This window comes from Oncorhynchus gorbuscha, linkage group LG16, assembly GCF_021184085.1.
Source record: "Oncorhynchus gorbuscha isolate QuinsamMale2020 ecotype Even-year linkage group LG16, OgorEven_v1.0, whole genome shotgun sequence".
NCBI classification, from domain to species: Eukaryota; Metazoa; Chordata; class Actinopteri; order Salmoniformes; family Salmonidae; genus Oncorhynchus; species Oncorhynchus gorbuscha.
The window spans coordinates 62816281-62841175 of NC_060188.1; the positions used below are offsets into that span (position 1 = coordinate 62816281).

The following is a 24895-nucleotide window of genomic DNA, read 5'->3' on the forward strand; positions in this document are numbered from 1 at the left end:
TTGTAACGTCAATGAGCAAGATACCTGTCTAACTGCGAATGATCAGCAATAATCAAGTATGTAATATTCAGTGATTTAGATTTTGTTTAAATGAAGGGAAAAAAACGTTTTTTTTCCAGTAAGTACCTTATTTCACTGTACATATTCTAATTGTTTTCCAAAGACAATTGCAGTAAAATATGGGCACGTTTGCTTATTTTTGGTAAAATGTGTATGCGTATCCAAAATGTATATCCTAAGCAACATGAGGACACAAGGGAAGGTTTACAACATTGATGGGGATACGCCCACCTGAGTATTCACAGCGCGCAGTGACAATGTGGAGACTTTTGTTGTGAAGCGCACTGGTTACCACGCTTAACCAAAACCACGGCTTCTCCTGCTGAGTAAAAAGCGCGGCGACTCAAATACCGGACCGATGAAGAGAACTGCAACACTAACCATATGTTAAAATGTAAAAAAAAAATCTCATGCGTCAAATTCGATAGAGTATTTGATAGTTCCAGGTGGCGACCATCCTACGGACTGACAGTTACGTATCTGTGTCTCGGGTGCGTGTTACAAACATCTTTTGTGTTCTGCGGTGACTCACATTTCTATATTCTCAAGTATAGTAACGGATAGCGTATTTAAAGTAGACAGTACTTCTTGTTGAGGTGGCAGCTTGTTTACCTAGACGTGCTCATGTTTGACTATTTTATGAAATCAGGAGCCGATGTTTAGGTCACTGGAATATCCCTTTAAATAATCATCTTTACGGATAACAAATTAACTCGTTATCTTGCTTCAGGAGGCTGTTGATGTAATATTTGTTGGGGGAGAGCTTCAGCTGATCTTTTCTGGGTGTGTGAGCTCCAAATGCATTCATTGCTGGATCGGAAGAAGAAAGCCGGGGTTGGGATCGAGCTGTCTCGGAGCTACTCGTTGCCCCAAGCTGCGAGGATGTTCAGTTGTGTGGGCTGCTTTTGGGTCCTTCTGTCCTCTGCTCTGGTCGCTATCTGTAGTTTCAGTTTTATATCCCCTGCGTGGATTGTCAAGGACCATCTGAAAAACAAGGACTCGGTGAGCTTCGGCTTACTTTGGCACTGCTCGGAGTCTCTGGACCATATGTACAGATGCTACACCTTCGGAGGACTCGGAAAATTTGCCGAGATCCCGTCCAGCTCGTGGCAGGTATGGAATTCACTGACCATACATGCATAGGCTTCTTGAATGGAGGTGTTGCATACAATGTTAAATGTTTACATCCGAAATCCTCAGTGGTATACATGTTCGTGATGTATGTGATGTGCACAATCAATGATACACATTTGCCTTATAAGGCCATTATTAATTGAGAGAGGACTTGAAGTAGAATCATGATAGCTCCTGCATCACTGTATGGAGATTTTTCAGGATTCGAGTGTAGTGAGTGACGTGGCAGCATGCACAATCAATAACATTGAACTGAAGTCATTAAGTGTTGTTTTAAAGATGATAAAGTCAACTGGTGGTATTGAGTTATGTCAGGATGTCAACCGTTCCCACGTGACAGCTGAGGTTGTGATTTAAAGGGATGTTTAGGGATTTTGGCAATGAGGCCCCTTACCTACTTCCCCAGGGTTAGATCAACTCGTGGATACCATTTTATGTCTGTGTGCGGTTTGAAGTAAGTTGCTAACTAGCCGTAGTGAAATGACTGCTAGTCTATGCTAGCAAATACCCATAGACTTCCAGTCATTGTGCTAATGCTAGTTAATATTGGCTCGCAAAACTACCTCTTAACTGCCTTCATATTGGACACTTGTGGTATCCTCGAGTTCATCTGACTATGGGGATGATAGAATGCCTCATTGCCAAATTCCTGAAGTAACCCATTAACCTTCCACAGCAACAAGTTTCTGATGGATGGAGAGGGGTCTTGTGCCATCAGTGTTTACCCAGACCCAGAGGGGTTAATGTGGGCATGTGTTTGGCATCATATCTGGTCGATATCAGGGTTTCTATTCTGCCATTATGATACTATTTTACTAAACAGAGGTAGTACAGTACACTCAGGGAGGGGTTAGTGATGAACCGTAATACTGGCAATAAGGACCTTGCCATGTCTTAAGTTACTTATCGTTATTATAAGGGAAGTTGTTTGTTGGAGCTAAGGGGGACTGGGCAAGGGTTAGGATGGCTGTTGAGTGAGAATACATTATTGTAGGGATTATTGTGCTCTCACATCACAGATTCTTCCACCGACAGTCAGTGGGCTTTTTTCTTTATCTCATAGGATAAATGGTCACAGAACTACTGCCATGCATAGACCCAGACACTGCAGGCTTCATTACTGCATACAATTCCTTAGGATTTCTGTTTTTCCTATTCAGAATATGAATGCTTTGATTGGTCAAAGCATTTGTATTTATTTTAACCTTTATTTAACTAGTCAAGTCAGTTAAGAACAAATTCTTATTTACATTGACGGCCAAACTCTAACCTAGACCATGCTGGGCCAATTGTGCACCCTATGAGACTCCTGATCACAGCGGTTATGATACAGCCTGGATTCGAACCAGGGTCTGTATTGATGCCTCTAGCACTGAGATGCAGTGCCTTAGACAGCTGCGCCACTTGGGAGCTCATACTGTATTTAATGGGTTGCAAACTGTGAGGGCTCCTCTTGTTATGCCAATTTTAATTTAATAACAGATATGCACTTTTGAAAATGCTTCAAGTAAAAAATCTTTCAGAAAAAGCTTTATTATTCAACATTTTAAAGTCCATTCAATGCAGAACAAGAGCATGAACTAAGAAAAGACTGGGGTACAGCTATGGGAACTTGTGTCAAATGGAATCAACAAGAGATTTCACTGAGGCTGGCTAAGTCCCCGCCAAAATGAATTAGTGATTCTGTAAGTTCTCATTTGCAACTGTGGTACTGGGGCAGCCAGAAGCATGCGTCCCCCAGGAGTCCAGTTGCATCGCTCCAGCATTCCTTTGGAGCAATCCTGTGCTTCAATCGCTTCACCTCATTCTAGATTAGAAAGAGCAGGGTAGTTGGACACCCTACCATGCAGTGAAAACCCCTAGCTGCAATAGCCCACTAGCTACCTCAGGAGTTATGATTATGTATGAGGAGGAGAAATTAACATTTGAAAGGGAGATTTAAAAACTTATGCGGACACCCCTTCAAATGAATGGATTTGGCAATTTCAGCCAAACCCGTTGCTGACAGGTGTATAAAATCGAGCACACAGCCATGCAATCTCCAGAGACAAACATTGGCAGTAGAATGGCCTGTACTGAAGAGCTCAGTGACTTTCAACATGGCTCCGTCATAGGATGTCACCTTTTCAACAAGTCAGTTCGTCAAATTTCAGCTCTAGCAGGGCGTATACGACAGTCAGCAATGGATGAGGCTGAAATAGCCGAATCCACTAATTTGAAGGAGTGTGCACATACTTGTAGTGTACATACACAGCCCAACACACACACACTTTTTTTGCACTGACTCTATTTACACACATTGGACTGTACTCACACATACTTACACCCCAACACACACACATGCATACTGACGCCACACTCACACACTTTCACACTCACCACATACACTGCTGCTACTGTCTTATCTATCCTGTTGCCTAGCCACTTTACCCCTACTCTATGTGCATAGTTACCTCAATTACCTCGTAGCCCTGCACAAGACTCTTACTGGTACTCCCTGTATATAGCCACAATTTTTTTACTCGTTATTCATTATTCACTGTGTATTTAATTATTTGTACCTTTTAAAAAATATCTTTAACATTGTTGGAGAAAGACCTGTAAGTAAGCATTTCACTGTTTAGTTTACACCTGATGTTAATGAGGCAGGTGACAAATAACATTTTATTTTTATCTTTATTATAACTAATTTCTGAGAAGTCTTACCTGTTCTGTCTTTCGGCCAGGCAGTAATACCCAGGGAGTCGCTGACTGAGTGAAGTACTTCTTGTACATAGATGCATCTGTGATCAAGGTGGCCCATCCATCCCAGCATCACGCCCCCATGGCCATTTAATAAAGGTGAAGTGGCCAGTAATGTTTCATAAGGAACACATTACGGTCCACCACTGCTTCACCCCGCCAGGCAGACACCCCTCATTGGTGTGCAGATTATTCCACTGATGCTCTTGCCCTCCATAAAAAAATATTGACCTCTCTCTCACACACACACACACACACACACAACAAATATACATACACACACACACAAATATACATACACATACTGTACGTATGCATGTAAGCATATACAGTGCCTTTGGAAAGTATGCAGACCCCTTAACTTAATTTTGTTACGTTACAGCCTTATTCTAAAATGGATTAAATAAAAATCCTCAGCAATCGACACACTACCCCATAATGACAAAGCGAAAACAGATTTTTTTTATTTAATTTTGCAAATGTATTTCAAATGGAAAAACCGACACCTTATTTACATAAGTATTCAGACACTGCTATGAGATTCCAAATTGAGCTCAGGCGCATCCTGTTTCCATTGATCATGCTTGATGTTTCTACGACTTGATTGTGGTAAATTAAAATAATTGCACATGATTTGGAAAGGCACACACCTGTCTATTTTATTTATTTAATTTCACCTTTATTTAACCAGGTAGGCAAGTTGAGAACAAGTTCTCATTTACAAATGCTACCTGGCCAAGATAAAGCAAAGCAGTTCGACACATACAACAACACGGAGTAAAACAAACGTAGTCAATAATACAGTAGAAATATAAGTCTATATACGATGTGAGCAAATGAGGTGAGATAAGGGAGGTAAAGGCAAAAAAAGGCCATGGTGGCGAAGTAAATGCAAGATAGCAAGTAAAACACTGGAATGGTAGATTTGCAGTGGAAGAATGTGCAAAGTAAAAATAGAAATAATGGTGTGCAAAGGAGCAAAATAAATAAATACAGTAGGGGAAGCGGTAGTTGTTTGGGCTAAATTATAGATGGGCTATGTACAGGTGCAGTAATCTGTGAAGTGCTCTGACAGCTGGTGCTTAAAGCTAGTGAGGGAGAAAAGTGTTTCCACTTTCAGAGGTTTTTGTAGTTCGTTCCAGTCATTGGCAGCAGAGAACTGGAAGGAGAAGTGGCCAAAGGAGGAATTGGATTTGGGGGTGACCAGAGAGATATTCCTGCTGGAGCACGTGCTACAGGTGGATGCTGCTATGGTGACCAGCGAGCTGAGATGAGGGGTGACTTTAACTAGCAGGGTCTTGTAGATGACCTGGAGCCAGTGGGTTAGGCGACGAGTATGAAACGAGGGCCAGCCAACGAGAGCGTACAGGTCGCAGTGGTGGGTAGTATATGGGGCTTTGGTGACAAAACGGATGGCACTGTGATAGACTGCATTCAATTTTCTGAGTAGAGTGTTGGAGGCTATTTTGTAGATGACATCGCCAAAGTCGAGGATCGGTAGGATAGTCAGTTTTACGAGGGTATGTTTGGCAGCATGAGTGAAGGATGCTTTGTTGCGAAATAGGAAGCAAATTCTAGATTTAACTTTGGATTGGAGATGTTTGATACAAGTCTGGAAGGAGAGTTTACAGTCTAACCAGACACCTAGAATATGCGGACAACTACAAATACCTAAGTCAGAACTGTCCAGAGTAGTGATGCTGGACGGGTGGGCAGGTGCAGGCAGCGATCGGTTGTAGATCATGCATTTAGTTTGACTTGTATTTAAGAGCAGTTGGAGGCCATGGAAGGAGAGCTGTAATGGCATTGAAGCTCGTCTGGAGGGTTGTTAACAGTGTCCAAAGAAGTGCCAGAAGTATTCAGAATTGTGTCATCTGCGTAGAGGTGGATCAGAGACTCACCAGCAGCAAGAGCGACATCATTGATGTATACAGAGAAGAGAGTCAGCCTCAGAATTGAACCGTGTGGCACCCCCATAGAGACTGCCAGAAGCCCGGACAACAGGCCCTTCGATTTGACACACTGAACTCTATCTGCGAAGTAGTTGGTGAACCAGACGAGGCAATCATTTGAGAAACCAAGGCTATTGAGTCTGCTGATAAGAATGCGGTGATTGACAGAGTAGAAAGCCTTTGCCAGGTCGATGAATACGGCTGCACAGCAATGTCTCTTATCGATGGCGTTTATGATGTCGTCTAGGACCTTGAGCGTGGCTGAGGTGCACCCATGACCAGCTCTGAAACCAGATTGCACAGCGGAGAAGGTACGGTGTGATTCAAAATGGTCGGTAATCTGTTTGTTAACTTTGCTTTTGAAGACCTTAGAAAGACAGGGTAGGATAGATATAGGTCTGTAGCAGTTTCAGTCTAGAGTGTCACCTCCTTTGAAGAGGGGGGTGACCACGGCAGCTTTCCAATCTTTCGGAATCTCAGACGACACGAGAGGTTGAACAGGCTAGTAATAGGGGTGGCAACAATGTCTGCAGATAATTTTAGAAAGAAATTGTCCAGCCCGTCTGATTTATAAGGGTCCAGATTTTGCAGCTCTTTCAGAACATCAGCTGACTGGATTTGGGGAAAGGAGAAATGGGGATGTCTTGGGCGAGTTGCTGTGGGGGGTGCAGTGCTGTTGACCGGAGTAGGGTTAGCCAGGTGGACAGCGTGGCCAGCCGTAGAAAAATGCTTATTGAAATTCTCAATTATAGTGGATTTATCGGTGGTGACAGTTTCCTATCCTCAGTGCAGTGGGAAGCTGGGACGAGGTGTTCTTATTCTCCATGGACTTTACAGTGTCCCAGAAATTGAGTTTGTGTTGCAGGAAGCACATTTCTGCTTGAAAAAGCTAGCCTTGGCTTTTCTATCTGTCTGTGTATATTGGTTTCTAACTTCCCTGAAAAGTTGCATATCACGGGGCTGTTCGATGCTAATGCAGAACGCCATAGAATGTTTTTGTGTTGGTTAAGGGCAGTCAAGTCTGGAGAGAACCAAGGGCTAGCTTTTTCAAGCTGGTTCTAAATTTCTTGAATGGGGCATGCTTATTTAAGATGGTGAGGAAGGCATTTAAAAAAAATAACCAGGCATCCTTTACTGACGGGCCTGCTTGCTGAAGTGTTTCAGGGAGTGTTTGACAGTGATGAGTGGAGGTCGTTTGACCGCTGACCAATTATAGATGGAGGCAGTGATCGCTGAGATCTTGGTTGAAAACACCAGAGGTGTATTTAGAGAGCAAGTTGGTCAGGATGATATCCATGAGGGTGCCCGCGTTTACGGCTTTGGGGTGGTACCTAGTAGGTTCATTGATAATTTGTGTGAAATTGAGGGCATCTATCTTATATTGTAGGATGGCTGGGGTGTTAAGCATGTCCCAGTTTAGGTCACCTACCAGCATGAGCTCTGAAGATAAATGGGGGACAATCAGTTCACATATGGTGTCCAGAGCACAGCTGGGGGCAGAGGGTGGTCTATAGCAGGCGGCAACGGTGAGAGACTTGTTTTTAGAGAGGTTGATTTTTAAAAGTAGAAGTTCAAATTGTTTGGGTACAGACCTGGATAGTAGGACAGAACTCTGCAGGATATCTCTGCAGTAGATTGCAACACCGCCCCCTTTGGGCGTTCTATCTTGTCTGAAAATGTTGTAGTTAGGGATGGAGATTTCATAGTTTTTGGTGGTCTTCCTACGCCAGAATTCAGACACCGCTAGGACATCCGGGTTGGCAGAGTGTGTTTTATTCACTGCTTTAGCAATCTTAGGGAGGAGGCTTCTAATGTTAACATGCATGAAACCAAGGCTATTACGGTTACAGAAGTCATCAAAAGAGAGTGCCTGGGGAATAGGAGTGGAGCTAGCCACTGCAGGGCCTGGATTCACCTCTACATTACCAGAGGAACAGAGGAGTAGGATAAGGGTACAGCTAAAAGCTATGATAATTGGTCGTCTAGGACGTCTGGAACAAAGAGTAAAAGGAGCAGGTTTCTGGGGGCGATAAAATTAATTCAAGGTTTTTGTACAGACAAAGGTATGGTAGGATGTGAATACAGTGGAGGTAAACCTAGGCATTGAGTGATTATGAGAGAGATATTGTCTCTAGAAACATCATTGAAACCAGGTGATGTCATCGCATGTGTGGGTGGTGGAACTGAAGGGTTGCATAAGGTATAATGAGCAGGGCTCTAGGCTCTACAGTGAAATCAACCAATAAACACTAACCAGAACAGCAATGGACAAGGCATCTTGACATTAAGGAGAGGCATGCTTAGCCGAGTGATCATAAGGGTCCAGTGAGTAGTGAGGTTGGTTGGGGTCTCGGCGATTCAGACAGCTAGCCGGGCCATTGGTAGCAAGCTGGCAGAGGATGGAGGTCTGTTTTTAGCCACCTCGTGCGCTTCCGTCAGTAGATTAGTGGGGTTCCGTGTGGTAGAGGGGACCAATCCAATTGGCAAAGTATATATAGATTATAGTCACCCCAAAAAATTGGCCGATGGACCTATTCAAATAGCAGACGATAAGACCGCTAACGTTTAGCGGGCTGCAGATGGGCGTTCAGGTAACGTCACAACGAAGGGGCCAGTTGGATAACTCCCTCGGGCAGATAACGTTGGTATTCCAGTTGTGAAGGCCTGGTGGGGCTCCGCGTCCATAGTAAAACGGGTCCGGATAGGTGATTGTAGCCCAGGAGTGGCTGATGGAACTCTTCAGCTGGCTAGCTCCGGTATAATTGATGTTTGCTCCGGGACCGACGTAAGCCAATAGTCACTTGGATAGCAGCTAGCTTGCTGCAAGATCCAGGTGTAAATCCGGGGATATGGAGAGAAAATAGGTCCGGAATGCTCTGGTCTGAGTCGCGTTGTACAAAACTGGCGATAGCTGAAAAGCTAAAGGATAGCTGATGACCGCCAACCGTGGTTAGCTGAATACTAACGTTAGCCAGTGAATTGGCTAGCTTCTGTTGTGGATTTCAGATTTGAGGTGAATAATACTTTTTAAAATATAAATTGGTGAGGCGGGTTGCAGGAGAGTGTTTTTTTGAAGTTGAGTTTTTAGAAAGAAAAAAAAATATATGTATATCTATCAAAGGACGTCTGACTGCTATGCCATCTTGGATGAAAAATGATATAAGCTCCCATAGTTGACAGTGCATGTCAGTGCAAAAACCAAGCCATTAGGTCAAAGGAATTGTCAATAGAATTCTGAGACAGGATTGTGTCGAGGCACAGATCTGGGGAAGGTTAGCAAAGTGGCCTCCCTCATTCTACAATGGTAGAAGTTTAGTTACCACCATGACTCTCCTAGAGCTGGCTGCCTGCCTGGCCAAACTGAGCAAATCGGGTTAGAATGGCCTTGGTCAGGGAGGTGATCAAGGACCGGATAGTCAACGACAGATCTCCAGAGTTCCTCTGTGGAGATGGGAGAACCTTCCAGAAGGACAACAATCTCTGCAGCACTCCACCAATCAGGCCTTTATGGTAGAGTGGCCAGATGGAAGCCACTCTTCAGTAAAAGACACATGACAGCCTGCTTGGAGTTAGCCAAAAGGCACCTAAAGACTCTCAGACCATGAGAAACCAGATTTTCTGGTCTGATGAACCAAGATTGAATTCTTTGGACTGAATGACAAGCGTCATGTCTGGAGGAAACCTGGCACCATCCCTACGGTGAAGCATGTTGGTGGCAGCATCATGCTGTGGGGATGTTTTTCAGAGGCCAAGACTGGGAGACTAGTCAGGATTGAGGGAAAGCTGAACGGAGAAAAGTATTCACCTTCCAACAGTACAACGACCCTAAGCACACAGCCAAGACAACGCAGGAGTGGCTTCGGGACAAGTCTTTGAATGTCCTTGAGTGGTCCAGCCAGAGCCTGGACTGAAAATAGCTGTGCAGCAACCAGAGACCTGAAAATAGCTGTGCAGCAACGCTTCCCATCCAACCTGACATAGCTTGAGAGGATCTGCAGAGTAGAATGGGAGAAACTCTCCAAATACAGGTGTGCCAAGCTTATAGCGACATACCCAAGAAGACTTGAGTCTTTATTCGCTGCCAAAGGCGCTTCAACAAGGTACAGAGTAAAAGGTCTGAATTCTTACGTAAATGTGATATTTCTGTTGTAAAAACCTCTTTTTGCTATTGTGTGTAGATTGATGAGGGGGAAAAATAACTTAATCAATTTTAGAATAAGGCTGTAACATAGCAAAATGTGGAAAAAGATGGGGTCTGAATACTCTCCGAAGGCACTGTACCTTATGCACGTACACACACACAGACTAACTGCCCCCCCCATCCCCCAAACACACACACAGACTAACTGCCCCCCATCCCCCAAACACACACACACAGACTAACTGCCCCCCCATCCCCCAAACACACACACACAGACTAACTGCCCCCCATCCCCCAAACACACACACACAGACTAACTGCCCCCCCATCCCCCAAACACACACACACAGACTAACTGCCCCCATCCCCCAAACACACACACACACACACTACCACCCACAATCACAACCTGTTTCCCTCTGACAAAAAAAGGTGTACAGTAAGGCCCCCCCATCTCAGAAAGCCATGGGGTCTGTGGAGTCCAGCAATGTGTGTGTGCGCTAAGAGCGCCATCAGAGCCCAGTAGAGGGGACTGAACGAGAGGGGAATGAATGATGAAGGAGAAGAGGTCTGTGGCTCTCTACAACTCCCTCTGTGCTTGGTCTAGATGTGCTCTGGTTAGCATGGTGAATTTCTGTTCTTCCTCCATGTTTGAAAGCCATGGTTTCTCTGCTCTACCATCCAAGCTTTGGCACTGAGGAGCCATCCCAGAGATGTGGGAGGCTGCAGCCCTGACGGGTAGGCTGATAGTGTCTGCTAATGTGGCAGCTCTGCTGCTAGGGAGGAATGACTGTTTAAATACAGGTTAAAAACACATTTACACATTTGCATATGTACAGATGTAAGTCCTGATCTCTTAGAATAGAACACATACGTGATACAATGGAGTTATACAATAATTATACACTATCACAGTGATATGAGCAGTCAATATATTACAGTTCATTAACATAATTGTTTGCTATGGTTTTACCGTACACAAAGTAACAGAAGTGATCGTCTGAATCAATCCTCTAATTATCTCAGGTTACTTCTCCTTATCATAAGACTGACTGGGTTCTGTTTTTGTTATCGTCCCTCAGAGCTGCCTGAGCCCTGCCTGCGTGTCCTCGGGCTGCAGGCAGTGGTTGCCAGATTAGTACGTACAGTCAGTCCAGGTGTTAGCGGTTGCCAGGTTGGAGGAGGTGTTATCCAGGGACTTGTACTATGACCTGCTGCTAGGTAAAGTGTGGAGGAGGAGGTGGTGGTGTTCGTCTCGCCTGCCAGAAGAATTGAGAGTTAACAGCTTAGTGAGCTTCCAACAGCTGAGGGCTGGTATTGTCTGGGTTCAACACACACAGCTGTGAACACTGGCACTGCTGGATTAACCTGGCCATGTAGCACACTGGATAACAGCTCTGTCTTGACATATCCAACTGCTGTGTGAATGGTGTGGGTGTGTGTAAATCTACAAAGATTGTCATGGTTGCGATGTAGATGAGTCATGACCAGCCTCCAGAAACATTGATTTGAAAATGTAGAAGTCCATCCTCATCTTTTGTTTGTCTCTAAAGGGAAATGGTTATGTTGACAAGCTAGAGAGTCTCAGGGTTTGGAGGAACCGGTTGTCTAGCAATCAAATCAATGCACAACATAATCCTTTCCTCAGACTCCCATACATAGCTGCCAAAACAATGAGTCACACATTGTCCTTTCAGACATCTTCTTTTAAATACTTAATCTGAGTCTGTAAAAAACACGTCCTTCCTTAAACAGTATATAAACCCCCCTAAACTTCAAAATGCAATTTTGACATTCAGACTTCATAGTAACAGAATTGTCTCTCAGTGGAAGTGGTGTGCTCTTCAAATAGAACTGACTGGACTTTTAGATGGTGGTAGCCAGTCCAGGCAATTGGCATTTATTTCTTCTCTGCGCCTACAGTACCAGTCAAAAGTTTGGACATACCTACTCAATACAGGGTTTTTCTTTATTTTTACTATTTTCTACTTTGTAGAATAATAGTGCAGACATAAACAATGAAATAACTCATATGGAATAATTTATTAAGCGAAGAAGTGTTAAATCAAAATATATTTGACATTCTTCAAAGTAGCCATCCTTTGCCTTCATGACAGCTTTGCACATTCTTGGCATTATCTTAAGCAGCTTCACCTGGAAGTGGTCTTTTACCAAATAGGGCTATCTTCTGTAAACCACCCTTACCTTGTCACAATACAACTGATTGGCTCGGACGCATTAAGGAAAGAAATTCCACAAATGAACTTTTAACAAGGCACACCTGTTAATTGAAATGCATTCCAGGTGACTACCTCATGAAGCTGGTTGAGAGAATGCCAAGAGTGTGCAAAGCTGTCATCAAGGCAAAGGGTGGCAACTTTGAAGAATGTCAAATATATTTTGATTTAACACTTTGCTTTACATGATTCCATATGTGTTATTTCATAATTTTGATGTCTTCACTATTATTCTACAATGTAGAAAAGAGTAAAAATAAAGAAAAACCCTTGAATGAGTAGGTGTGTCCAGACTTTTGACTGGTACTGTGAATTGGAGGAGGAGGCAATGATGTGCTCTGCTTGAACCTGTTAAGAGCCCTCTGCCTGCCCAACAAAACGGGGAGCCCGGCTGCTGCTGGGTAATACATTGATGGATGAGGTGTGTGTGTGTGTGTGTGTCTACTCTGTATCTCCCCCGTCCTGGAACCTATCCCCATTTTGAGAGAGAAGATGAGAGGAGATTAGAAGCGTGGTGGCTTGCAGGTTGGGCCGAGCCAAGGTCCCAGAAGGGCCCACATATTACACTGACACGCGAGTCAAAGGATTCCCTGTCACTCCCCGAGATATACACCAGTTACGTCCATGCACTTTCACAATGAAGAGTTGCAGTCTCTGCAAATCGAAGGCAGTCACTGTCTGTCCCTCTCTGGTGCAGGTTTTCCTCTCTGTAGATGTACTGTCAGCGCTCACAGATATATCTGTTTAGTGTCTCCACCTCTCTTCCACCCTTTCAGTAGTAGGCCTCAGATTCATGGCTAATGGGATAGCTTGCTCTGAGCTGTGCTGAAAGCTATTCGTCCAGGCACGTGTGTTTCTACTATAGATGATGTTATGTGGCCTAATGTAAGTGTCTCATACCTCTGTGGCCTATGGGGACAGGGCTGCCTTGGTGGGGAGCAGCGATGAGGGACAAAAGCAGACTGACCCGTCACAAAAAACGGCAGAGATTTATCTGGGTGGATTCTCCTGACCTGATTCTATCTCTGTCTTACACAGTGAAGACCGGCAAAATGTTGTGACTTCTCAGAATTTTAGTTGGTTTACTATTCTTATAAGGACTTTAAATATAGTTTAGTAAAACGTGTCCACACACACACACACACACACACACACACACACACACACACACACACACACACACACACACACACACACACACACACACACACACACACACACACACACACACACACACACACAAAAGCATAACTGTGATCAGAAGCGACAGTGATGTGATTGATAGTGGCTGTCGATGTCAACGCTTATACAGTAATTAGGGCTCCATGGAATGCTAGTCGGGAGCCAGGGGCTAGAGAGAGGACCCAGGGGCTAGAGAGAGGAGGAGGGTAACATCGATGAGTGGGGGGATATTAATTTGGATGAAAGGGAGGGATGGAGGGGAAGAGAAGGAAAAAGAGGGAGAAAGTGAATTTGGATGAGTGAGAAAGAGAGAAAAGAAGGAAGTGAGTTTGAGAGGGAAGGATGTGGAGAAAGAGGGAGAAAGACAGGGAGTATTTGGTATTTTATTAGGTTCCCCATTAGCTGTTGTGATATCAGCAACTACTATTCCTGGGGTCCACACAAAACATGACATATTACCGAACATGAATAGACAAAAACAGCTCAAGGTTAGAAGTACATACATTTTAAATGTCACACAGCCTTCATATCAGTACATACAGAATTATAGGTCAAATATGGGAAAAGCTTTGTGCCGTGAGGTGTTGCTTTATCGTTTATTTGTTTTTTAAATGTTATTATTTTATTTATAAACACAAATCAAACAGAAACAACACAAAAATAACAGTCACCACACCACAATACGCCCACACCTGTCCATCAGTGCACAAAAACACACAGTAGCCAATCCTTTCAATACACATATACAACCGGTCTTATGTAGCAAAATCTGATAAAAGTAGAGACTCGGAGCTAGAAAATGGTATATCATGCACTACAGATGCGGAACAATGGGAAAGTAATTCTGCTTTGAAAGTTGATCAATTTGAAAACCCCCCTTTTGAGAAAATGGCCCTTGACTGTTTTGGTACACCTACTGGAGAGCTCTTCTTTGTCTACACCCATTCAGCGTCGTTCACACCCTCTTAAGCCTTCGCCCCACCCATCTCTTTACAATGATGAAAAACTTTGGGCAAAAATACATCTAGCTAAGTGGATGGGTCACTATTGTCTAGACATGGACACATGTTCATGAAATTCAATTGATGGCTGTAATCACCCCCAGACACACCATGCTAACTTGATGGATCATGTAGTCATTCTCTTGTGAAGTGGAGTCTTTTGTTTAGACATGTAGCTAGCTATCTAGGTAAACAATTAACCATAATCGCAACGCATAGCTACAGTACAAATGGTACAAAAAGCCTTACACCCAACCATGTCTTAAGGATTCACATATGAGGCCATGTGCTAAACAGAGTGAGTATGGTAGTGTACTAAACAGCCAAATATTTCAAGACTAAAGGCTGGTTGATACTACGTCATTTGACATGTCTTTAGGCAGTTGTCACAGTGACATCATGAACATTACATTTTTGTCTGACATCTAACTTGTCGTTGTCATTATGAAAAAGTATAAACATAGAAACTACAGGCTGCATGACGTCAGCAGCCTTGTGGTCCAGGCTAAAAAATACATTTCGTTAAGGGGGGTGTTAGTGAGCAAGCCATGGAGTAGGTCATGTTTTTCCCAGCTCCTGCTGAAATTGCGTTTATTTAGTACTTTCTTTGTGCTTTGACCCAAAAAGAACAAGGAAACACAACGTTTGAATGACTTGCTTTACTTTGTTCAACTTTTGGTTTAATGTATAAATGGCGCATAACCTGCAAAAGTTTAAGTTCACTGGAGGCGCTGACAAAAGAGGAAACACTAGGCCAAAGACGAGGAGCTCGAGTTCTTCAACAAGTGGGAGCAGCGGCTCCTCCCTTTTGGCTCGGCGAAAAAATGAAAATCAAGGATTTGAAGGCAAAGATTCTTGCTGCCCTCAGAGAAGACATTTCATCTATACTCAAACTTGAGGCGCTTAGTGAGGACTTCAATTTTATTAAGTCATAGTTACAAGCAGTCAAGAATGAACTCGCAAAGCATACAGCAATGGTTCATACTGAGCTGGATACAGTAAATAAAACCGTCTCCGACATGGAAAAAGGCTTGCCAACATACTCAGACGACATGACTATGCTACAAACCGAGGTTAAAGAGCTCAAAACTGATGTGACTAGCCTTAACTTCTTAAGGTATAGGGGGCAGCATTTTCACTTTTGGATAAATAGCATGCCCAATTTCAACTTCCTGCTATTCATGCCAAGAATATAAGATATGCATATTATTAGTAGATTTGGATAGAAAACACTGAAGTTTGTAAAACTGTTTGAATCATGTCTGTGAGTATAACAGAACTTATATAGCAGGCAAAACCCTTTTTTGAGGTCTGTCTGTTCAATGAGGTCTCATTGGGAAACGATATTTCTTAGGAACTTGTTATCAGTTCCTACCGCTTCCACTGGATGTCACCAGTCTTTGGAATTTGGTTGAGGTTATTCCTTCGTGCAATGAAGAAGTACGGCCATCTAGGAACTGGGTAACACTGTTGAGAGTTGCGCAAGACTTGAAAAGTAGCTTGGTTTGTTGTCTTCATGTATTGAACACACACAGACCAGTCTTCAACTTGAGCTATTATTAATGTTTAAAAATACCTAAAGTTGTATTACAAAAGTAGTTTGAGATGTTTTGGAGAAGTTTACAGGCAACTTTTGAAATATTTTGTAGTGACGTTGCGCAATTTCGAAGCTGTTTTTTTTCTGGATCAAACGCGCCAAATAAATTGACATTTTGGCTATTGCAAATAAATTAATTAAAAATCCTACAATGTGATTTTCTGGATTTTTTTTCTCATTTTGTCTGTCATAGTTGAAGTGTACCTATGATGAAAATTACAGGCCTCTCATCTTTTTAAGTGGGGGAACTTGTACAATTGGTGGCTGACTAAATACTTTTTTGCCCCACTGTATATGGACGGAGTTAATAGAAAAAAAGGAACGATTGTGATGTTTATGGGACATATTGGAGTGCCAACAAAAGAAGCTTGTCGAAGGTAATGCATGTTTTATATTTTATTTCTGTTTTGTGTAGCGCCTGCAGGGTTGAAATATGCTACCCTCTTTGTTTACTGTTGTGCTATCATCAGATAATAGCTTCTTACGCTTTAGCCGAAAAGCCTTTTTAAAATCTGACATTTTGGCTGGATTCACAACGTGTAGCTTTAATTGAGTATCTTACATGTGTGATTTAATGAAAGTGGGATTTTTATATAATTGTATTTGAATTTGCCGCGCTGCATTTTCCCTGACTTTTGGCCAAGTGGGACGCAAGCTTCCCCTATTCCATAAGAAGTTAAGGAACAATACATACATTAATAACGTCTATATGTGAAGATCCAATATCAGCATCATGGGTGTGGCTGAGGACGCAGGCTCAAGTTGTACTTCATCTGTCTCAAAGTTATAGAAGGAAGCCCTCAAAATGGATAAAGACATCCTTGTAGGCCGCTCACATTGGGGCTCTCAAATAAGAAAGCCTGGCGGAAAACTTCGCATCATTGTGGATAAACTACACTATTGATGTTCTTCGGCGTGCCAGAGAATTTGAACCATGCAACGGAACATCCATCTCTATATCTTTGCATGGGGATTATCAGTTACCTTGTTCTATTAGGTGGGTTTTCTTTTTCATACCAGCCATATTTATTTATATTGTATTTGTTCAATTTTGTGATATCCAATTGGTAGTTACAGTCATGTCCCATTGCTGCAACTCCCGTACGGACTCGGGAGAGACGAAACTTGTGAGTCATGCTTCATCCGAATTACAACCCTGCTTCTTGACACGCAGCTTGCTTAACCTGGAAGCCAGCCGCACCAATGTGTCAGAGGAAACACTGTACAACTGGCGACCATGTCAGCATGCATGCGTCCGACCCACCACAGGAGTCCCTAGTGCGTGACGGGACAAGACTCAGCATGCCATTTCATTATTGTAGTGGGAAGACTGTACTGTATAAAACATGTTATCTTGGCTAACATTTATGCACCAAATTGGGATAACAACCGTTAAGTCTTCACAAATGTATTTTCTCAATTACCAAATATGGACACACACCACCTAATACTAGGTGTTGATATGAATTGTGTATTGTCGCCCAATCTGGATCTTAGCTCTCGTATGGGTATCCTTTTCAACAAAGACGGTATCCGCAATTCAGCTAATTCAGTATTATATTTTCTCGCCAGTTCATTAGACCTTCTCACATATAGACACATTTTTCCTAGACAATAGATTTCTGCCACTTATCACAGAATTTGATTACCAAGCTTGAGTCATTTCGGATCAGTGTAAGATTATGTGAAATATTCAATGTCTAGGGGAACTTACAAAAAAAATATTGGATTTGGATATGGCATATTCACACACTTCATCCTCAGATTTAATAAAACGTTTGACACTTTAGACAGAGTTTGATCTTCTTTCAACTTGACAAGCTGAAAATCAAATGAGTAAATCTTGTTTACAAAATGATGAACATGGAGAGAAATCAGTAAAAAGACTAGCACACCGGCTGTGTCAAACGCAAACCATGCCACTTTGTTTACTTTGTCTACATACTCATCTCATATGTATATACTGTACTCGATACCATCTACTGTTTGCTGCTCTGTACCATCACTCATTCATATATCCTTATGTACATATTCTTTATCCCCTTACAATGTGTATAAGACAGTAGTTTTGGAATTGTTAGTTAGATTACTTGTTGGTTATCACTGCATTGTCGGAACTAGAAGCACAAGCATTTCGCTACACTCGCATTAACATCTGCTAACCATGTGTATGTGACAAATAAAATTTGATTTGATTTGAGATGACTGACGAGCTGGGTAACCAAATGTATTGATCATTTAGAGCTCAATTCATGCTTTCAGAACTTTTAATCACAATTATACACTTGTTAATCTGCTGGTATTGCTACCTTACTCGACACCTTTGAGAATTTAGATATTTCTCCAGTTGAACCTGAGATGCTGAATTAGAAGAGCAGTGCTCTGTAGAAGAGTGTTGGCAATGAAATATATGCAGTGTGATAAATCCCCTTGACCCAATGGATTTCAGAGCGAAAGCTTAAAATAATTCTCAGATCAATTTTCTCCTCTCTTGCTTTCTGTATTTGAGGAATCATTCTCCTCAAACTCTTTAACCGCAACAATGAGACAGGCATGTATTTCACTTATTCTTAAAAAGAACACTCTTGAGTGTGGTTCATATAGGCCAATTTCTTTATATAGTTGCAATGTAAAGATACGTTCTAAAATGCTTGCCTGTCATTTGGAGTCAGTCCTTCCCTCCATTATCTCTACAGATCCAACTGGTTTAATAAAAAAATAATTTAGTTTTTCAACATTCTTTATAATATATTTTATCATCCCTCTTCATCTGGCACTCCAGAGATATTGTTATCACTTGATGCTGAGAAGGAGTTTGATCGGGTGGAGCGGGATTATATTTTTTATACTCTGTCCCAATTTCGGTCCCAATTTGATGTCCTGGATCAAAGTCCTTTTCTCCTCCACTATGGCTGCAGTGCATACAAATATTAACCTATTTCCAACTTCAACGTGGGGCAAGACAGGGTGGTCCTCTTTCCCCTCAACCGTTTGCCATCGCAATCGAGCCTTTAGCAATACGTAATAACACTACTATCAAAGGTATTCGAAGAGGGGGCTAAGAGCATGAAGTCTCACTTTAAGCGGATGACATGCTACTGTATATGTCTAACCATTTAACTGGTCTTCCAGATATTCAGGTTCTACTAAAGACAGTTGGTAAAATATCTGGGTACAAGGTTCATCTACGAAAAAGTGAATTGATGCTTATTAATCCTTCTGCCGTGCAAACTTATTTTAAGAATGACTACAAAGAAATGGAAATATTTGGGTCACACACAATTTCAAAGTACTATGTCCCTCGACACTTCGCCTGAAACAGGATCTTGAACGCTGGTATTAGCTTTCTCTTTCTTTGGTGAAAGAATTAACACTGTTAAAATGTATGTATTACCTTATCTCCATAGATGATAAACTGATATCTGCATATATCTGGAACAAGAAAAACCCTTGGATACATAAGAGAATATTGCAGAGAGCTCTACCCCAGGGTGGTCTAGCATTTCTAAACATTCAATATTATTACTTGGCAGTTAATATAAGAATCATCATGCTCAAAAATGGCATGAACCTGTTTCCAAATACACTAAAAACCCTATTCTGAAACATTCTCAAATCTGGAAACAGTTCAGGCGATAATTTCAACTTCTGCTCCGTTATTAAAGAACCATACATTCTGTCCATTATTAGACCGGGTGTTTCATATCTGATCTGGAAAAGGGATCTCCTCACTGAACGACTTGTACATTGATATGGATTTTGCATCTTTTGAACAGTTAGTATGAAAGTTCAATATTCCTAGATACCATTTTCTTTAGAATCAAAACTACACAATTGTAGGTGTCTTCATACTGACAGTTGTGTTTTCTTCGCTTGATATATTGTTGTCCCTGAATTTTTGTCCTTTGTGCTGTTTATCTGTGCCCAGTAATGTTTGTAACATGTTTTGTTCTGCTGCCATGTTGTGGTGCTACCATGCTATGTTGTCATGTATTGCTGCCATGCAATGTTGTTGACTTAGGTCCCTCTTTATGTAGTGTCTCTCTCTTGTCGTGCTGTTTGTTTTGTCCTATATTTGTACTTATTTTTGTTATTTTGAAGACCCCATCCCCGCAGCAGGCCTTTTGGTAGGCCGTCATTGTAAATATGAATTTGTTCTTGACTTGCCAAGTAAAATAAAGGTCAAATAAAATAAATAAAAATGCTGTAGTCACTTCCCATCACACCCACCTGCCTCACTTCTAGATTCTATTTTTAAAGTGAGGGGGCTTAAGCTTGATTTATACGTTATTAAACTCACACAATTTGGGTTCCCTGAACTCTTTTAAGAACCAATTGGCTGAAGGAAGTTATGCTACATCTCAGGCTAGAGAAAATACACTACTCCATTTTATATCTGGCAACCTTTCCTATCCTTTGAAGAAGACATGGACCCAGCTAATTTCCCAACTCTATAAACCAACCCAAATGTATAATTTTTATAACTATTTTTTACAACGGCTTTATTTATTTATTTATTACTTAATTGAATATATTACTGTTTGTATATAATGCCTGCTTTAAGTCTGATATTGGGTTGGGGTGGGTTTGATTTGGAAGGGGATCTATGTGTGTTTTGCCTTCAACCTGTTCTGTCTGTGTTATCTGTATAATCATGAAAAATGGCAAATAAAAAAATCTGAGGAAAAAAACATATGTTTTTAGTATATGTCAATCTTGCAAACCAGGCAACTAAAAGCAACTTTATAAACAATATTTTGGTTTGTTTACAGCTTTTTTAGCTCAGCTAGCTAACGTTAAGTGAGCTGGCTAACCAGTTCAAATAATGACCATATCATGTAGCTGACAGTCTTAACTTTAGCTAATTTATATTAATTATTACAGGTAAATCAACTCTCAACAAGATCATTATTTACAAGTTAATGCCTTGGAAAAAGGCAGGAACCTTCCCTGTTGCCATGATTGGCTGAGATAATGGATGGGCTGGACATGCCCAGAGATGAGTTCAGATTGGTCTGCCATGTAGCACGCTTCTGTTTTTAACATGAGCTGCTCAATATGTGTAGATAATCCTTGCGACCATGGCTTTTCTGAAAGATATACATTTGAAGGTGAAGTTTACATACACTTAGGTTGGAGTCATTAACCTCTCTAGGGTATGTGGGTCGCTAGCGTCCCATCTGGCCAACATCCAGTGAGATTGCAGAGCGCCAAATTCAAATACAGAAATACTCATAAAAATTCAGAAAACAAACCAATTTTACATAGGTTTAAAGATGAACTGCTTGTGAATCCAACCACTGTGTCAGATTTTTAAAATGCTTTACGGCGAAAGCATACCTTACGATTATTTGAGAACATAGCCCAGTTGACAAATTATTACAAACTGTAACCAGCCAAGCAGAAGTGTTACAAAACTCAGAAATAGAGAGAAAATTAATCCCTTACATTTGATGATCTTCATATGGTGGCACTTAGAAGACATTCATTTACTCAATAAATGTTCCTTTTGTTCCATAGTCTCTTTATCTCCAAAAACCTCAGTTTTGTTTGCGTTTTCTTCAGTAATCTAAAGGCTCAAACGTAGTCAAAACAGGCAGACAAAAAAATCCAAATTGTATCCAGAAAGTTCATAGAAACATGTCAAACGATGTTTATATTAAATCCTCAGGTTGTTTTTAGCCTAAATGATCAATAATATTTCAACCGGACAATAACGTCAGCAATATAAAAGGTAAACAAGAAATGCACTCTCTCGGGATTGCGCATGAAAAAGCTCTGACACGTCAGGGTCCACTCATTCAGGCTGGTCTTACTCCCTCATAAGAACACAAGCCTTAAACAATTTATAAAGACTGTTGACATGTAGTGGAAGGCATAGGAACTGCAAATTGAGTCTTAAGTCAATGGGTACTGTAATGGCATTGAATAGAAAACTACAAAACCAACAAACAAACAAACTTCATGAATGGATTTTTCTCAGGTTTTCGCCTGCCAAATCAGTTCTGTTATACTCAGACATTATTTTAACAGTTGGAAACTTTTGAGTGTTTTCTATCCAAATCTACCAGTTATATGCATATCATATCTTCTGGGCCCGAGTAGCCGGCCGTTTAATTTGGGCATGCTTTCATCCAAAATACAAAATGCTGCCCCCTACCCTAGAGAACAAATTTCTTGTTAACTATAGTTTTGGCAAGTCGGTTAGGACATCTACTTTGTACATGACACAAGTAATTTTTCCAACACGTGTTTACAGACAGATTATTTCACTTATAATTCACTGTATCACAATTTCAGTGGGTTAGAACTTCACGTACACTAAGTTGACTGTGCCTTTAAACAGCTTGGTAAATTCCAGAAAATGAAGTCATGGCTTTAGAAGCTTCTGATCAGGTTAATTGACAACATTAGAGTCAATTGGAGTTGTACCTGTTGATGTATTTCAAGGCCTACCTTCAAACTTAGTGCCTCTGCTTGACATCACGAGAAAATCAAAAGAAATCAGCCAAGACCTCAGGAAATTATTGGTAGACCTCCACAAGTCTGGTTCATCCTTGGGAGCAATTCCCAAATGCCTGAATGTACCACGTTCATCTGTACAAACAATAGTACGCAAGTATAAACCCCATGGGACCACGCAGCCGTCATACTGCTTAGGAAGGAGACACATTCTGTCTCTTAGAGATGAATGTACTTTGGTGTGAAAAATCAATCCCAGAACAAGAGCAAAGGACCTTGTGAAGATGCTGGAGGAAACGGGTACTAAAGTATCTATATCCACAGTAAAATGAGTCCTATATCGACATAACCTGAAAGGCCGCCCAGCAAGGAAGGAGCCACTGCTCCAAAACCCTCATAAAAAAGCCAGACTACGGTTTGCAACTGCACATGGGGACAAAGCTTGTACTTTTTGGAGAAATGTCCTCTGGTCTGATGAAACAAGAATAGAACTGTTTGGCCATAATGACCATCGTTATGTTTGGAGTAAAAAGAGGGAGGCTTTCAAGCTGAATAACACCATCCCAACCGTGAAGCACAGGGGTGGCAGCATCATGTTGTGAGGGTGCTTTGCTGCAGTAGGGACTGGTGCACTTCTCAAAATAGATGGTGTCATCAGGAAGGAAAATGATGTGAATATATTGAAGCAACATCTCAAGGCATCAGTCAGGAAGTTAAAGCTTGGTCGCAAATGGATCTTCCAAATGGACAATGACCCCAAGCATACTTCCAAAGTCAATTGAATTGCCACATTCTTTGCAGTATGACTTTAGTGCCTTGTTGCAAACAGGATGCATGTTTAGGAATATTTGTATTCTGTACAGGCTTCCTTTTCACTCTGTTACTCCACAATACCAAACTATGTTGTTGATCCCTGCTCAGTTTTCTCCTATCACAGCCATTAAACTCTTTAACTGTTTAAAAGTCACCACTGGCCTCATGGGGAAATCCCTAAGCGATTTCCTTCCTCTCCTGCAATTGAGTTAGGAAGAACACATCCTCCTGTCAGTAGAGGATGCCTGGTTGTTCTTTAGAAGTGCTTTCCTCACCATCTTAAATAAGCATGCCCCTTTCAAAAAAATGTAGAACTAAGAACAGATTGTTCTTGGTTCTCTCCAGACTTGACTGCCTTTGACCAGCGCAAAAAGACCCTGTGGCATATTGCACCAGCTTCGAATTGTCCCCTCGATATGCAACTTTTTAGGGAAGTCAGGAACCAATACACACAGTCAGTTTGGAAAGCAAAGACTAATTCCAAAAAGTTTTGGGATGCTGTAAAGTCCATGGAGAATAAGAGTCATCCTCCCAGCTGCCCACTGCACTGAGACTAGTAAACACTGTCAGCACTGATAAATCCACGATAATTGAGAATTTTAATACACTTCTCTACAGTTGGCCATACTTTCCACCTGGCTACCCCTACCCCGGCCAACAGCTCTGCACCCCCCTGCAGCTACTGGCCCAAGCCCCCCCCCCCCTCCCCTGCGCTTCTCCTTCACCCAAATCCAGGCAGCTGCTGTTCTGAAAGAGCTGTAAAATCTGGATCCCTATAAATCAGCTGGGCTAGACAATCTGGACCCTCTCTAACTAAAATTATCTGCCACCATTGTTGGAACCCCTATTCCTAAATATTAGAAAGTGGCCGCGGTCATCCCCCTCTTCAAAGGGGGAAACACTCAAGACCCAAACTGTTAGACCAATATCCATCCTGCCCTGCCTTTCTAAAGTCGTCTAAAGCCAAGTGAACAAACAGATTAACGATCATTTTGAATCCCACTGTAACTTCTCCACTGTGCAGTCTGGTTTCCAAGTTAGTCATGGGTGCACCTCAGCCACGCTCAAGGTCCTAAACGATATCATAACCTCCATCGATAAAAGACAGTACTGTGCAGCCGTCTTCATCTACCTGGCCAAGGCTTTCGACTCTGTCAATCACCGTATCCTTATTGGTAGGCGCAACAGCCTTGGTTTCTCGAATGACTGCCTCGCCTGCTTCACTAACTACTTCTCAGAGCTCAGTGTGTCAAATTGGAGGGCCTGCTTTCCGGACCTCTGGCAGTCTCTATGGGTGTGCAACAGGGTTAAATTCTCGGGCCGACTCTTTTCTCTGTATATATCAATGATGTTGCTCTTGCTGCGGGTGATTCTTTGATCCACCACTACTCAGACACCATTCTGTTTACATCTGGCCCTTCTTTGGACACTGTGTTAACTAACCTCCAAACGAGCTTCAATGCCATACAACACTCCTTCCATGGCCTCCAACTGCTCTTAAATGCTAGTGAAACAAAATGCATGCTTTTCAACCGATCGCTGCCCGCACATGCCCGCCTGACTAGCATCACTAC

General features: G+C 42.0%; 1 protein-coding gene across 1 annotated transcript in view; it reads left to right on the forward strand.

Moving 5' to 3' along the window:
• The first annotated feature begins 290 nt into the window (after positions 1–290).
• LOC124000493 (transmembrane protein 211) overlaps positions 291–24895 on the forward strand; it is a 240663-nt gene continuing 216058 nt past the window's right edge. Inside the window, exon 1 of the mRNA XM_046306884.1 lies at positions 291–1173. Coding sequence (XP_046162840.1) covers positions 859–1173 — 315 coding nt within the window. The 5' untranslated portion in view covers positions 291–858. The remainder of the gene's footprint in view (positions 1174–24895) is intronic.